The sequence below is a fragment of the Pteronotus mesoamericanus genome, unplaced genomic scaffold (genome assembly GCF_021234165.1).
Source record: "Pteronotus mesoamericanus isolate MK-2021 breed Mesoamerican mustached bat unplaced genomic scaffold, CSHL_Meso_final scaffold_651, whole genome shotgun sequence".
NCBI lineage: Eukaryota > Metazoa > Chordata > Mammalia > Chiroptera > Mormoopidae > Pteronotus > Pteronotus mesoamericanus.
In genome coordinates this window covers 24,629,580-24,645,293 of record NW_026555325.1, presented here as the reverse complement: position 1 = coordinate 24,645,293, position 15,714 = coordinate 24,629,580, and the positions used below count along the sequence as shown (strand labels likewise).

The window sequence follows — 15,714 nt, the reverse complement described above, 5'->3', positions numbered from 1 at the left end:
TAATATATAAATTTATATCTTTATTCAACTGTTATAAATATAACACAGACACAATTTTAAAAACACATAAACCAGTAAACAAAGGCAAGTGTATTTCATCTATGATCTACTTGACAAATATCTTGGGAGAATTTCTTGTTTCTATAGTATTTAAAAAAAATGTTAATGGGTTGCTTCTTCTATCCATGATAGAATAACTAGAACCTTACCATACTCTTATGTGTATTTTTTAAATAATGCAAAACTAAACAAAATATATGCCAACTATTTTTAGACATTGGAAATCAAATAATAGGGGATTTGATCCCTGAGAGAAGGAAAACCAACAAGTTGGGCCTCATATTATCCTCAGCTTTCTTTCTGGAGGCACTTTCTGCACTACAGTGAAAGGACAAGCAATCTAACCAAAGACAGTAGTCTCACTGAGTTAAGAACACAAGATCAAAGGTAATCGTGGCAGAGGGGCTATTATTGGCAAGACAGACAGGCAGACAATAGGCAGCTCGGAAAAAAAAAATCTCCAGAAACCTGTGTAGGTATCCCCTTGAGTCTACTGATGAAAAGTCAGTCACAAACGCATGAGGTAAGACTCTGCAGGTCCTGGCAAATAAATTACAGAAGAGCGGTAAGCTGAACATTTCCCACCAGCGCAGTAGAAAGCCCTCATTGAACACTGGTATTCAATTGAAATCTCAGAAAAATATTGCCATATTCCTAGGGCTTGGCTAGTCCTAACAAAGCCTAAATTACAAACCCCAAAAAGAGCAAATTGAACTATAAGTAATTTAATAGCTTGCAAGAACAGCATCCAACATTTCTAAAGGAAGACAAAGAATATGAAGAAATGAAAAATGTTAAATTTGTAATACCCATAATCCATTAAAGGGTAATAGATATGCTAAGAATTGAGAAATGTAACCCATAAGCAGGAGAAAAATAATTTTCATTTACAACTGTAGTTGACAGAGATGATGGAAGTAGAAGACAATACCAAGCACTCAAACAAACGTGTATATGGATTTCCAGAAAATGGAGGAGGGAAGCAGAAAAGAAATTTTAAGAAATGCCTGAAATGTTTCCAAAATTAATAAAAACTGTCATAAATCGAAGAAGTTCGGAGCATTCCAAAAAGGCAAAGCACACATACATTCACACGTGCACATGCAGGCACACACACATCAAAATGTATTATAATCAATCTACTGAAAAGTAATGATAAGGAGAAAAAAATAATCTTTAAAACAATTAAAGGGGAAAAATAAAGACATATAATGTAGAGAGAAAAAAGTATCAGGTTGATAGCAAATTTCTTATGAGAAACAATGCAAGTCAAAAGACTGGACAGCCTGGAGCAATGATGTCACAGGAATGGTGGCATGCGAGATGGTTTGGTTTCTCCCCTTGAAGTTTCAACAACAGCAATAGCTATAACTCAACGTAGGACTTTCTACTCAATGCAAAAGAAGGACCTTTGCACTGAAACATGTAAAGGTGGGCAAGTGGGAGCAGAAGGGGGAGGCAAGGAGAGAGAAGAGCTTAGAGAAGCCACAGAGAAAGCCCCGCAGCCAGGAGCTCACAGCTAAGTGAAGCTCAGACACGAGAGGAATCCAGTTGTGGCCCACACTCTCTTCATTGCAGAGGAGCTAAGAGATTTGAGAGGGATTCCATCAGAAGGGAGCAGTATAAGCTGTGGCTAAGCCCAGAGATCTGGAAAAGGACACAGCACAGGGGCGCAACCCAGTTGCCAGTGAGTCACCATTCCAGACAGAGACACAAAGCCACAGAGCCCTGCTACCCTGTAGCCTCTCAGAGCTCACTCCCCCGACACGAAGTGTTGGGATGTGGAGCACATTATCTGCAAACCTGAGAAATGGTACAGAAGCACTGTTTATACTGAGCAAGAGGTATACAACATGACCCATACTAGGGTCTGGGTGCAGGGCGGTACCCTGTAGAGGTACAATATCACCATTATGGGGAAGGCAAAACAACAAAGCAGCTGGTCAGTTCCCCTAGCCCACCCTACTCTCACATATCAAGGCTAAACTGACAGCAGCATCTAGCTGAGAAGGACAGCACCGGGATGTCACAGAGCTAAAAAAACAAACAAACAAACAGAACAAAAAAAAACACCTTGCAATTCAGCACCACCTACTAAAAAAGTTCTGCCTGCTAGAGAAGTGCCACTCCTACGTACATGCTTAGACAAAGAAGGAATCCGTTAAATACCATGAATAACCAAGGTAGTGAGGCAACTCGGAGAAAAAAAAATTATCTCCATGAAACAAAGACAGGAAAATATTATATAAATGGCAGAGAATTCAAGATTGCACTTCTGACAAAACTCAATGAGATGCTAAAAAATATAGGCAGGCAATTTAATGAGGTCAGAAAAGAAATCAGTGAACAAAACAAGTACTTTATCAAAGAGACTGAAATTTTTTAAAAGAACCAAACAGAAATTCTGGAGATGAATAACTCAATAAGAGAGATCAAGAATGAACTAGTAAGTATTTGAAATAGAGATGACCAGATGGAAGAAAAGATTAGTGTTATTAAAGATAAAAATACAGAAATGACACAGAGAGATGTAAAGAGAAACTTGAGCATTAAAAAAAAAAAATTAAAGAACTCCACCAGAGCTATCTGACTCCATCAGAAAGGGCAATATAAGAATAATAGGAACACCAAAACTAGAAAAGAGGGAGAAGGGAATGGAGAGCCTATGCAAACAAATGGTTGATGAGAACTTCGCAAATTTATGAAAAGAGCTAGATCCTCAAATCCAAGAAGCAAACAGAACACCTAGTTACCTCAATCCAAAGAGGTCTTCTCTGAGGTACATTATATTAAAACTGTCAAAAGTTAATGACTAAGAAAGAATTCTCAAGGAAGCCAGGGAAAAGAAGAAAGTAACCTATTAAGGAAAGCCCATTAATTTCTCAACAGAAATTCTACAAGCCAAAAGAATTAGAACCAAATGGTCAACCACTGAAGGAAAGAAATTATCAGCCATGAGTAATATATCCAGCAAAGTTATCCTGTAAAAATGAGGAAGATATAAAGATTTTTCTAGGCATAAAGAAGCTGAGAGAATTTATCACCAGAAGACCACAATTGCAGGAAATACTCAAGGCAGTTATTTTGCCTGAAACAAAAACCAAAACATCACAAAACTAAGAGTAAGGTAACCAGCAGACTTACAGTATAAAAAGGTATAATTTCTGACAACAAAAACATAAAAGGAGTAGGAGTCAAGGTCTGAACTTGCAAAGGAGGATGGAGATCAGATGCATTCAAAAGAAAAAGGGCTACTGTATATATGAAAATTTCTATTTCATAAACCTAAACACACACACACACACACACAAATCTAAAACTGAGACATATAGCTTAAAAATAAAAAAAAGAGGAAAGAAGTGTGGAACACTGCCAAACAAAAACAATAGACAAAAACATAAAGTAAAAGAACCAGTGGAAGCACAGAGATACCAGAAAACAAAAGATAAAATTGTTATAGCACATCCTCATTCATCAATCATTACCTTAGTTGTAAATGGACTCAATTCACTGATAAAAAAGCAAAGAGTAGCAGATGGGATTTAAAAAAAACAACAACAACAATATGCTGCTTTCCAGAGACACATCTAAGCTGCAAAGACAAAATTAATTAAACTCAAAAACAGAAGGGTAGAAAATGATTCATGAAGCAAATGACATCCACAGAAAAGCAGGTGTAACCTTACTTATATCTGACAAAGTAGATTTTAAGATAACAAAGGTAATGATAGAAAAAGCATGACATTTTACAGTAATAAAAAGGACATTACATCAAGAATACACAATACTTCTTAATATATATGCACCCCATCAGGGAGCATAGAAATATATAAGGCAAATACTAGCAGAACTAAAGGGAGAAAATGACAAATATAGAATTATAGTTGGGGACCTTAATACTCCATTGACAGCTCCAGATAAATCATCCAAACGAAAATCAGTAAGGAAGTATTGGCCTTAAATGATACATTAGAACAGATGGACATAAGTGACATTTACAGAGCCTTTCATCTCAGACCATCAGACTATACATTCTTCTCCAAAGCACAAGGAACATTCTCAAGGATAGACTATATATTGGGTCACAAAACTAGCCTCGACAAATTTGAGAATACTGAAATTATACAAAACATATTCTTTGACCACAGTGCTTTGAAATTAGAAATCAACTGCAAAAAGGAAGTAAAGAAACCCACAAATATGTGGAGATTAAACAACATACTACTAAAAAATGGCTGGATCAAAGAAGAAACAATAGGTGAGATCAAAAGATACGTAGAGACAAATGAGAATGACAACATGACATATCAAAATTCTGCAATGCAGCAAAAGCAGTAATAGGAGGGAGGTTTGTATCATTACATGCCTATCTCAAGAAATAAGAGAAATCCCAAGTAAACAGTCTAACATTACATTGTAAAGAACTAGAAAAACAAAACAAAACAAAACAAAAGGAATCCAAAGTAAGCAGAATAAAGGAAATAATAAAAATTAGAGCAGAATTGAATGAAATAGAGAACAAAAGATTATACAAAAAAATCAATTAAAAAAAGGGCTGGTTATTTGAAAAGATTAATAAAATTGACAAAACCTTAGCTAGACTCACTAAGGAAAAAAGAAAAACTCATATAAACAAAATTAAAAATGGAAGAGGAAAAGTATCCACAGATGTCACAGGTATACAAAGGAGCATACTACAATGCTATGAAAGAGTATATGCTACAATTTCCACAACATAGAAGAAATGGGTAAGTTTCTAAAAATATATAACCTTCCCAGAGGAAATAATGAATAACTGGAAACTCTAAATAGGCCTTTAAACAGTGAAGAAACTGAAGCAACCATCAAAATCTCCCAAAAAATAAAAGTCCAGGACCAGATGTCTTCAGTAGTGAATTATGCCAAACATTCAAAGAAGATTCAATACCTATATTTCTCAAACCATTCCAAAAATGTGAAAAAGCAATACTTTCTGACTCATATCATGAGGCCAACATAACCTTAATACCAAAACTTGAAAAGGATAACACAAAAGAGAAAACTACAGAACAATATCTCTGATGAATACAGATGTGAAAAATCCTAAACAAAATTCTAACAAATTAAATACAATATCCCATATGCATATATAATATGCATATGCAATAACATATGCAAATAACCAGTGTAATACACCTTATAAACATAAGAAAGGGTACATATCATATGATCTTATCAAGGCAGAAAAAGAATTTGGTAAGATACAACATTAATTTATTATTAAATTCTTAATAAAATGAGTATATAAGGAAAGTACCTCAACACAATGAAGGCCATGTATGAAACCTTCAGCTAATATCACACTCAATGGTGAAAAACTCAATAAAGTTTTTCTCTAAAATCAGGAACAAGAGCATGATGCCCTCTCTCACCAATCTTACTCATCATAATTTTGGATGTTATAGCCAGAGCAATCAGGAAAGAGAAAGAAGTAAAAGGTATCCAAATAGGGAAGGAAGAAGTAAAAGTGTCACATTTTGCTGATGACATGATTCTGTATATATATAACTCTAAAGACTCCACCAAAAAACTGTAAGAAACAATAAATAAATACAGCAAAGTTGCAGGATACAAAATCCATGTACAAAAATCCACTGCTTTTCTATATATAACAATGAAACTTCAGGGAAAAAAACTGACAAAAACAATTTCTTTTGCAATTGTAACTAAAAGAATAAAGTATCTAGGAATAAACTTATAAAAATGATGTGAAAGAACTATATACAGAAAATTACAAAGCATTATTAATAGAGATTGAAAAAGACAATAAAATGGAAAGATATTTCATCTTCATGGATTGCAAGAATCAATATAATTAAAATGGATCTATTACCCAAAGCAATATACAGATTTAATGCCCCATCAAAATCCCAATGTCATTAAAAAAAATAGAGCAAAAAATCATCGGATTTGTACAGAACCACAAAAAATCCCTGAATAGCCAAAGCAATCATGAGAAAAAAAGAACAAAGCTGGAGAGATGATACTACCTGACTTCAAAGTATGCTACAGAGCTACAGTGATCAGAACAGCATGGTATTGGCAGAAAAACAGACATGAAGACCAATGGAAAAGGGCCAACAGCCCAGACATAAAACCACATGTGTATGGGCAAATAATTTTTGATAAAGGATTCAAAAGCAGACAATGAAGAAAAAACAGCCTCCAATAAACAATGCTGGCAAATTGGAAAGCCACATGCAAAAGATAAAATTAGACTACAGTTTGTCCCCATGTACTAAAATTAATTCAAAATGAATCAAAAACCTAAATATAAGATCTAAATCAATAAATCAAATAGAAGAAAACATAGGTACTAAATTTATGGACCTTGGTTTTAGAGAACAGTTTATGAATTTGAACCCAAACACAAAGGAATCAGAAGCAAAAATGAATAAATGGAACGATATCAAATTGAAAACTTCTGCACAGCAAAAGAAACTGCCAACGAAACAAAACAGCAAACAACAAAATGGGAGGTGATATTAGCAAATAGTAGCTCCAACAAGGAGTTAATAGACAAAACATATAAAGAACTCATAAAACTCAACATCAAACAATCCAATCTAAAAAAAATGGGCAAAGGACCTGAACAGTATCTCTCCAAAGAAGACATAAAGATGGCCAACAGATACATAAAAAGATGTCCAAATTTACCAGCTATTAGAGAAATGCAAATCAAAACTAAAATGAGATACCACCTCATACCTGTTAGAATGGCTATTATCAACACGCCAGGTAATAACAAGTGTCGGAGAGGTTGTGGGAAAAAAAGGAACCCTCATTCACTGCTGACTGTGAACTGCTACAGCCACTATGGAAAATAGTCTAGCAGTTCCTCAAAAAATTAAGAGTAGAGTTTCTATATGACCCAGCAATCCAGCTCTGAATATCTACTGAAAAAACTCAAAAACGCTTATTCACAAAGATATATGCACTCCTGTGTTTATTGCAGCATTACTCACAGTGGTTGTATAAAGAGGAACTGAATAAAAAAGATATGGTACCTGTATAATGAGAAGGGACCCCCAAAAATGGAATTTATATATTAAAAATTGTGTATTTATTCATACATGTATAAACTTGTCACCTTCGAAGTACTCTCCATCTGCTACAATATACCTATGAGATATTTTTTCCATTGCTCAAAACAGTTTTTTAACTCATGCCTTTTAGTGCTTCTGCTCTTTTTTGTTTCACCTCTTCTGCATGGGCAAAACATTTCCCTTTGAGGACTTTTTTTCATCTGGGGAAACAAAAAAAAAGTCTCTCAGGGTGAGATCAGGTGACTAGGGAGGGTGGGATATGGGGGTCATGCTAGTTTGGGTCAAAAACTGCTGAGCACTCAGTGTGGTGTGGGCAGATGCACTTGTAAATCACCCATCATGAAATAGGCAAACATGTTGAGCCAAAAAAAATTCACTGAAGCTGAATGCAGCCTCTCACAACATCGCCAGCTGGTACACTGATACAGATGGGTTCCTAGGACACTCAGTGGGGGAAGCCTGTACTATAAAGGGTCCACCCTCCAGAAAATAATTTTGGGTTTTTTTGTTCTTCCCTCATACTATGGAATACTACTTAGCCATTAAAAAGATGAAATATTGCCATATACAACAATATAAATAGACATTAAGAATATTATTCTAAGCAAAATGTCAGTCAGAAAAAGCAAAGAATCATATGATTTCACTCATAAGTGAGGTATCAAATTATAATTCATAGATACAGACAACAGTATGGTGGTTACCAGAGGTTAGAGTTGGCATGGAGGTAGTACAGGGAAAAAGGGAACCAAATACATAGTGATGGAAGATGATTTGACTTTGGGTGGTGGACACACAATGTAATATATATTGCATTGTATCATGTATCATAAGATGTACTCTCCAAACCTATATAACCTTATTAACCAATGTCACCCCAATAATGTATCAAAATAAAGAAAAAGCAATAGAATTAAATCTTTGAAGTTCTTAAAGAAAAACAAAATCTGTTAACATAGAAACTTCTGTTCATTTAAACTCTCTTTGAAAAATGATAAACAAAACCTGATATAATTCATTAAGAGCAGACAACAAGAAATTATAAAATTCTTCAAGTGAAAAGAAAATGATACCAGATGAAACTTAGATCAATAAAAAGGAATGAGGAACACTAGAAATATTAAATATGTGGGTAAATATAAAAGATTTTCTCTCACTTTTAGATGTCTTCAAAATAATTATTTATAACAAGAATAATGACATGATTTGTAGGTTTCATAACATATGTAGAATTAAAAATGTGACAATGATAGTACAAAATATGGGAAGAGGACCTAGAAGCATATTGTTAAAAATTTCTACATTATACAGGAAATTGTATTACATTTTTTAAGATAATAATTAAACTAAAACTGCATATTATAAACCCTAAAACACAGCCAATGAGCCAATAAGGAAAACAAAATGAAATAATAAAAAATAATAAATCCAAAACACAGCAAGAAAAAAATTTTAAAAGGGGACTAAAAAAACAAATAGCAAGAAGCTAGATTTATACCCAATATATTCACAATTCCATTAAATATAAGTGATCCAAACTCTCATTGAATTGCAGAAATTGTCAGACTCTATTTTTTTAAAGGCTTGATCATATATTGTTTAAAGAAAGCACAAAATATAAAGACATAGGTAAAAGAAAAAAGATTTTTTAAATGTTCATACAAATATTAATCATGACAAAAACCTAAGGAACTGTATTGATTTCAAATAGATTTCAACACAAGGACCACTACCAAAAATAAAGTGTCACAATCCTAAATACATATGCCTCCAATTTCAGAACTTACATTAAATCAAGCAAAAACTGACAGAACCTAAAGTAGAAATACACAGTTTTGCAAGACAAATCCAGTGATTGTTAACAATTACAACTCTCCTTTCTCAGTATTTAATAAAATAAGTAGACAAAAAATCAGTAAATATATAAAAGATTTGAGCAATACTATCAATTATCTTGACATTTTGACAATTACAGAATTCCAGCAGAATACACATTCTTTTCCAGTGTATGTAGAACATTGTTCAGGAAAGACCCTATGCTGGATGGTAAAACAAGTTACCAAGATTGATTGTTTTCTGGACCTAAAAAGAAATATTAATATATTTAAAAGTATTAAATTCTACAGAGTATGTCTTTGAACACAGGAGAAATTAGAAAAAAAAATTAGTGAAAAAATTAAAGAAAACAAAGGATAATAGGTATTTGGAAAATCCCCAAATACTTGGAAATAAAGTAACACACTCCAAATAATCTAATATTCACAGGAAAATCACATGGAAAACTAGAAAATATTTTGAACCGAATTAAAATGAAAATAAAACGTCACAATTTGTAAGAGGTAGCTAAAACAGCGATCAGCATGCAATCTATAGCTTTAAATGTTTTTATTAAAAAGAGAAATTTCTAAAATCAAAAACCTAAGTTTCTATCTTAAAAAGCTAGTAAAAGACAAGCAAGTAAAGCCTAATATTAGTGGTAGTAAAGAAAAATAAAAGCAAAAATATTAAAATATGAAACAAACAATAAATTAATGGAAGTAAAATCTGACTCTTTTTAAAAAGTCAATAAAATTGATAAACCACCAGTTAAAATGAAGAGAGAGAAGTTATAAGTTATTAATGTCTTATATGAGAAAAAAGAGATTATTACAAATTTTAAAAACATTAGGGTAATAATATAATGAATTATATTATGATAAAAATATGTTTTGATAAGACAGATAAATCATTTGAATAATAAAAATTACTCAAACTGAAACAAGAAAAAATCCTGAGCCATAAATTAAAAATTAATAAATTTGAAATTAGTAACTTCAACTAAGGACACTCTTAAGGAACAAGCAAGTAATAAAGTAAAAAAAAAAAATTCTTGGTACTTAAATATAGAAACAGACTTGTGTCCTGAATATATAAAGAATTCTTACAACTCTATAATGAGAAAGCACATCGATTTAAAAATGAACAAAAGATTTATACAAACATTTTACAAATGAAGATATATGAAAGGCTAGTACATACCTGAAACAATGTTATTATCAGGGAAATGCAAATTAAAACCCTAATGAGATATTATGTACCCACTACAATGGTTCAAATGAAAGAATGATAATACAAAAATTGGAAAGATGGTGAAACCACTGATATTCTCATATATTGTTGGGCAGAGTGTAATATAACAATTTTGGAAAATAGTTTAGCAGTTTCCTCTAAAGTTAAACATACAACTTAGCAATTCCACTTTTAGGTTTTTAAAAGGGAAATGAAATTGTATGCCAAAACAAATATTTGTACACAAATGATCATGGCAATTTTATTCTTAATAGCCGAAACCTAGAAACAGTGAGATTTCTACCTACAGAAGAGAAAAATAGTAGTATAGCCATATCATCCAAATCTACTCAGTGATTTAAAAAAAGAATAAATTACTGATACATATAACAAAATGAAATTCAAAAACAATGTTGAGTAAAATTAACATGGACATTTTGATTCTATTTATATGAAATTTCAGAAAATGGAAATTAAACTTTAATGACATAAAGGACCCCAGTGATTGTCTAGGGTCTGAAATGAGTAGGCAAACAAGCAAAGAGACACAGGCAATATTTTGGAGTAATGGAAATGTGTTATGTATCAACTGTGTTTGCATTTGTCAAAACTAACTGAACTATCCACTTAAAAGAGATTAATTTTATTATATGTAAATTATATATCAATAAAACTTTTAAGTTTACAATTTTTTTAAGTTTGTATAATTTGTAGGAGTGCAAGTGTACTTGTTCTTTTAGCACGTTTCAGCTGAATACCCGGTGGCCAACTAAATTCATTAGCCTGGTTAACCTATCAGTTTTGGGGTGTAGTATGCTGAAGGATTAGATAAGTGCTTTTTTCCCCTATAATATCTAAACCTAAAATAAGTCATTTTGATGAAATAGGGATTCCTTATTAAGGAAAACTAAATAGAAGAGTGAGTTAGGAAAAAATGCCTTGTAAATAGTACTCCAACGTGCTTTTGACTCATATTTTATGCCAAATGATAGGCATTAACTAAATGTGTACAGAATATAGTCATTTTGTGTTTCTCTCTTGCTGAGAGTCTTTAGCTTTACCTGCTTTCTAAAAAAATAGAAAAAAGTATGCCTTTATTATAATTTAAACAACCATCAGCATAGAATTTCTTAAGAGAAATACAGGTCATTCGTGTTTTCAACTACGTACTTACAATCTATATTTTACCATCTTGTCGATGCATGGAAATACCTGTTTATGACCCAAACTATGTTTTGTTTCATTTTATAGTAATATGGATATAAAAACCACAGTATTTATTAAATATGAAATAACAATGTTTTTCATGACTCTTCATGTAATTATGTGGATTATGTGAAATAACTAGCATTGATTATGTGCCCTCTAATTAAATCAAGTGAATTTAATCTGTACTATTTCCTGAGCATAGGATAGGTACTTTGGAATCATTTTCAGGCAAGTATCACTAATTGCCTTCTTAATTAACTATTCATTTACTAAAGTTAGTCTCATGGTATCCCCACCCCCCTCACCCATGTGGAAGACACAGCCTAAAGAGTTTGTCTACCTTACTAGACATATTGTCTTTCACACAGACTGATTCAGCCTCACTACAGATGGCCCCAACTTTCATCGTTTTAAATAGACAAAAGCAAAGGGCCACCCTTTCCTCTAACACATTCTCTTAGTTAAGGACACCTGTGGTAGGTAAGGAACACATTAACCAAAAGACAAAGATGAGATGGAAAAGAAAGCAAATGACCTAAAAGGTCATTTTAAAACACCTTGCGCTTACCCAAAATCTACTTTAAAAATGATTACATGGTTTATAGATATAATGTTTTATAACATGTGTTGGGAAAAAAAATGTGTTGGCTGAGTATAGCTGAATCAAACACTTCAAACTGTTATTTTTTTCCCCATCTGCTCGGTATATTGCAGTTCCAGTGCCATAAACATATATTACCTTCTCTCTAATGTTCTGACACATATCCAAAGATAAAGGTAGAGACCATGTATCATGATGTGACTTTCTGTAGAGAGTACCTTTTAGGATTATCTGTAATGGAATGCAAATTAGAGAAAGAGCTGTGTAGAAATTTTTTTCTTTCCTTAGGTGAAATAACAAAGATGCAGTTTATTTTTCCCTATGAAAATAAAATAATATTCTCATATTCTAAGCTAGAGATATATTTCTCATGCAAAAATACTGTAAAATGAGTTTTAATACATTAAAAATTATATACAAATACTCAGGAAAATATGAATTCTTTCAAACAATGTTTCATTCCTTAGCAAATCCAAAGTACTCAAAATAATCTTAAGATTTATGGTAGATTATTAAAACAATTTTAAATTTAGGTTTGAGGATAAGAAACAGAGATGTGACAATTTTAAAATTAACATTTTAACTCCAGTTCCAGAAAACATATCTATGGTAACTCCATGACATACCTTCCTATTACATTACAAACAAAATATACTAAATGCATTTTATCTCTAATCAGCACTCCAGGTTACAAGTTGATATTGTAAACAATCTGAATTTTTACTTTAATTTAGACTCCATGGTGAATTTAGATACTATTCCCTTCTAGATCTATCATCAAAATTATAAAATTTACAACTGTATTGGCTTAACTTTTTTTTCTCAATGGGCCAATGGTAAATTCTCATACTCGGATTGAGATAACCAAAAATCAACATACTTGAGATTCTGACAAGGTATAATATGCCCAAGTGCAATCTTCCCCCATAACTTTGTTTTTTATCCAATTTAGCACTAATGTATGCAAGCATTTTTGGAAATGTATCTGCAATTATCCAAAGACTATACTCGGGAACTGCCAGGTACCACATGCAGATGCTGCGAGTAAAAGAGTTCATTCGTTTTCACCAAATTCCCAATCCTCTGAGGCAACGACTTGAAGAATATTTCCAACATGCGTGGACTTACACCAATGGCATTGACATGAACATGGTATGTATTTCTGTTTCCAAAAAGGAAGTACCATAGGCATTTTAGCTACAGCCAAAATGGAAAAGCCAGTCTCGCCAGCTTTGAATCCCTTGCTTTTGTTTTCCTCTCTCAGATATTTATTTTCTCCCCTGGAGATAGCCTCTCATTCTCAATTCATGGCATTGCATGATGCTATATTCTAGTTATACTGTGTGGCAAAGGCATTATAACATGATGCAAACTGATATAACTGTGTGCAGTAGAGTTCCCACTTCTGGTTAGAGAGAGCATTGTTAAGCTGGGACTTGGGTTTTCACCACATGACCTAGTTACCAGCACCCCCCCCACAAAATAGTTGGACCCATTTGCATTAAGATTTTGCAAGTAACAGTGATAACCACAATGACCCCAAACAGAGATCCAAGGTTAACAATCTTTGAAAAAAATAAGACATTTTGAGAATTTGTGGAAGAGGTTAGGGAGCTTAAATATATCATAAACACTTTACGATAGGAAGTTTCATGTTTATGGTATGGAAAACTTTTCTGTGTTTCAAAAAATTAACTATGTGCCCTTTTACTGTATCTATTTTAATGTATCTTTCCTTTCAAAGGGAAAATGTGGATTCCTTCATAACTGTTAAGCATATTCAACATCAACAATCACTTTTTATAATTATTTCTTCCTCTAACAATGCTCAAAAACCAACACAATTAGTAGTCACATCACTGTGGCCTATATAGTTTTTTTTATTATTAGAAAAATTGCATAGATTTCTTTGACTTTGCTGTTTGGCTTAAAGAAACTGATTGCTTGAGATAAATCATGTAACAAATTTAAATTCTATGCAATGTCTTATATCTATTTTTAAAAAGATTAAAAATATGGTGCCTTCCCACATAGCTATTCCTCCACTGGGCAAGGACTTATTTCTAAGAATATTAAGAAAATAAAACCCCTCACATACAATGACATCAACAGTATAATACAAATTTTGCATAAGTGAACTTGTACAATTTAGATTGACACTTTTCATTTGACTAACAATATTCTAATAAAAAAAGCAAAGGTTCAAAATTAGCAGTCCAGGTGCAGAGATCATTGCAAACATTGCCCAATTTGAAAGACCTATTTTATAGGGATAAATTTATCTTATCATATGTGATTTATCTGACTTAGAAGTAAGGATATGTCATTATAAAAATTTTAATTTAAAGAGCTACTCAGCACATTTTATACAAAACCATAAATGGACTTCATAAGTTATTTCTAAATATGTTATATACTTCATAAGTTATATCCCACAGTTCCTTGTGAAAATATATGTGATAAATTGATCTCACAAGGATAATGCTTTAATCTCACAGAAAACACCTATAAATTGATTGCTTTTATATATTATTGTTAAACAAAGTCATCATCATTCAGAAACTATTAAGGATTCTCTAATGTTGGGTTGACCGAAGCAGTGTCAAGAATTTTTGATCAACACACGTGTCACTCAATTTTGTTGTTTTATACTGCAAGATTATTTCAATAACAGTAATAAAACAACTATTTATTGTACCTCCCCTCTCCATATAACTCTAGTTTTGTGACCATATTTTGTGATAAAGTCTATTTTGTGACAACTATTTACCTTTCATTGTTTGACTCTATTACCTATAAATATGGTTTATATACCACTTGCCTATTTACAATGTACTTATGAAAGATTTATCTCTTTCCTGTCTGCTTCACACCTTAACACATGGAATCACAACACCCACCGGTAAGAACAGGAGGTATTTATATCCAATTTAATTCTCGTGTAAATTGTGGAGAACACCCTTGTTATCTGTCAGGTTTAGAGCTTGTTAAATGATTTCCAATGTTAGTTCTGATCTTTTTTGCATGATGTAGAAGAGGAAATACAAAGCAAGAAATTGGGAGAGGTTACCTGGAAGAGGCCAAGTGCAGAATAGAATTCCTTAACTTTAATAATGACTTGACCTCTAATAATATATGTATAAACAGTTTCCCCCTACCCACACAAAGTCACTTTTCTGCCCCTTGCTCCATTCTGGAAAAGGTTATGGGTATACGGTTTGCATTAGATAATTGTCATAAAGAAAATGTCATTCTTTTTCACCATCCTCTATTTTCATAATGTAGGTACCTTTCTTCCCTCTCATCTGCATGCCTGTATTACATGATCCTGAAGTGTGTGAGCTCTAAACCATGTGCCACTGAGTCTTGCATGTGGTTTTGAGAGCTTGACTTTGCACGAACTTTTTGTTTGTACACAGTGTCTACATTCCTCATCTTGTGACCGCAAAGTGAGTAAAAAATCAAAGTGCAAGATAACTCAAAACTCAGCAAATAGAAGATGCTTGCTAATTAAACACGATGTGCAAAACGGAGTGGATTAGAGAAAAGCAACTGTACTCAGACTACTGAGAAGTAAAAAAAAAAATCTGAATGGATTTTTTTACCTCCAAAAACACATTGTTAAAATCTCTGTGTCTTATCAGTTAATTGTTTATTAAACAGTAATTTAATAATAATTTAAAGCAATTTAAATTAATGTATTGTGATACA

At 32.6% G+C, this 15,714-nt stretch overlaps 1 protein-coding gene across 1 annotated transcript in view; it reads left to right on the top strand.

The window, feature by feature from the left end:
• Nucleotides 1–15,714, top strand: part of KCNH7 (potassium voltage-gated channel subfamily H member 7) — a 467,687-nt gene that overhangs the window by 403,458 nt on the left and 48,515 nt on the right. The window contains exon 9 of the mRNA XM_054562728.1: nt 12,956–13,155. Coding sequence (XP_054418703.1) covers nt 12,956–13,155 — 200 coding nt within the window. The remainder of the gene's footprint in view (nt 1–12,955; nt 13,156–15,714) is intronic.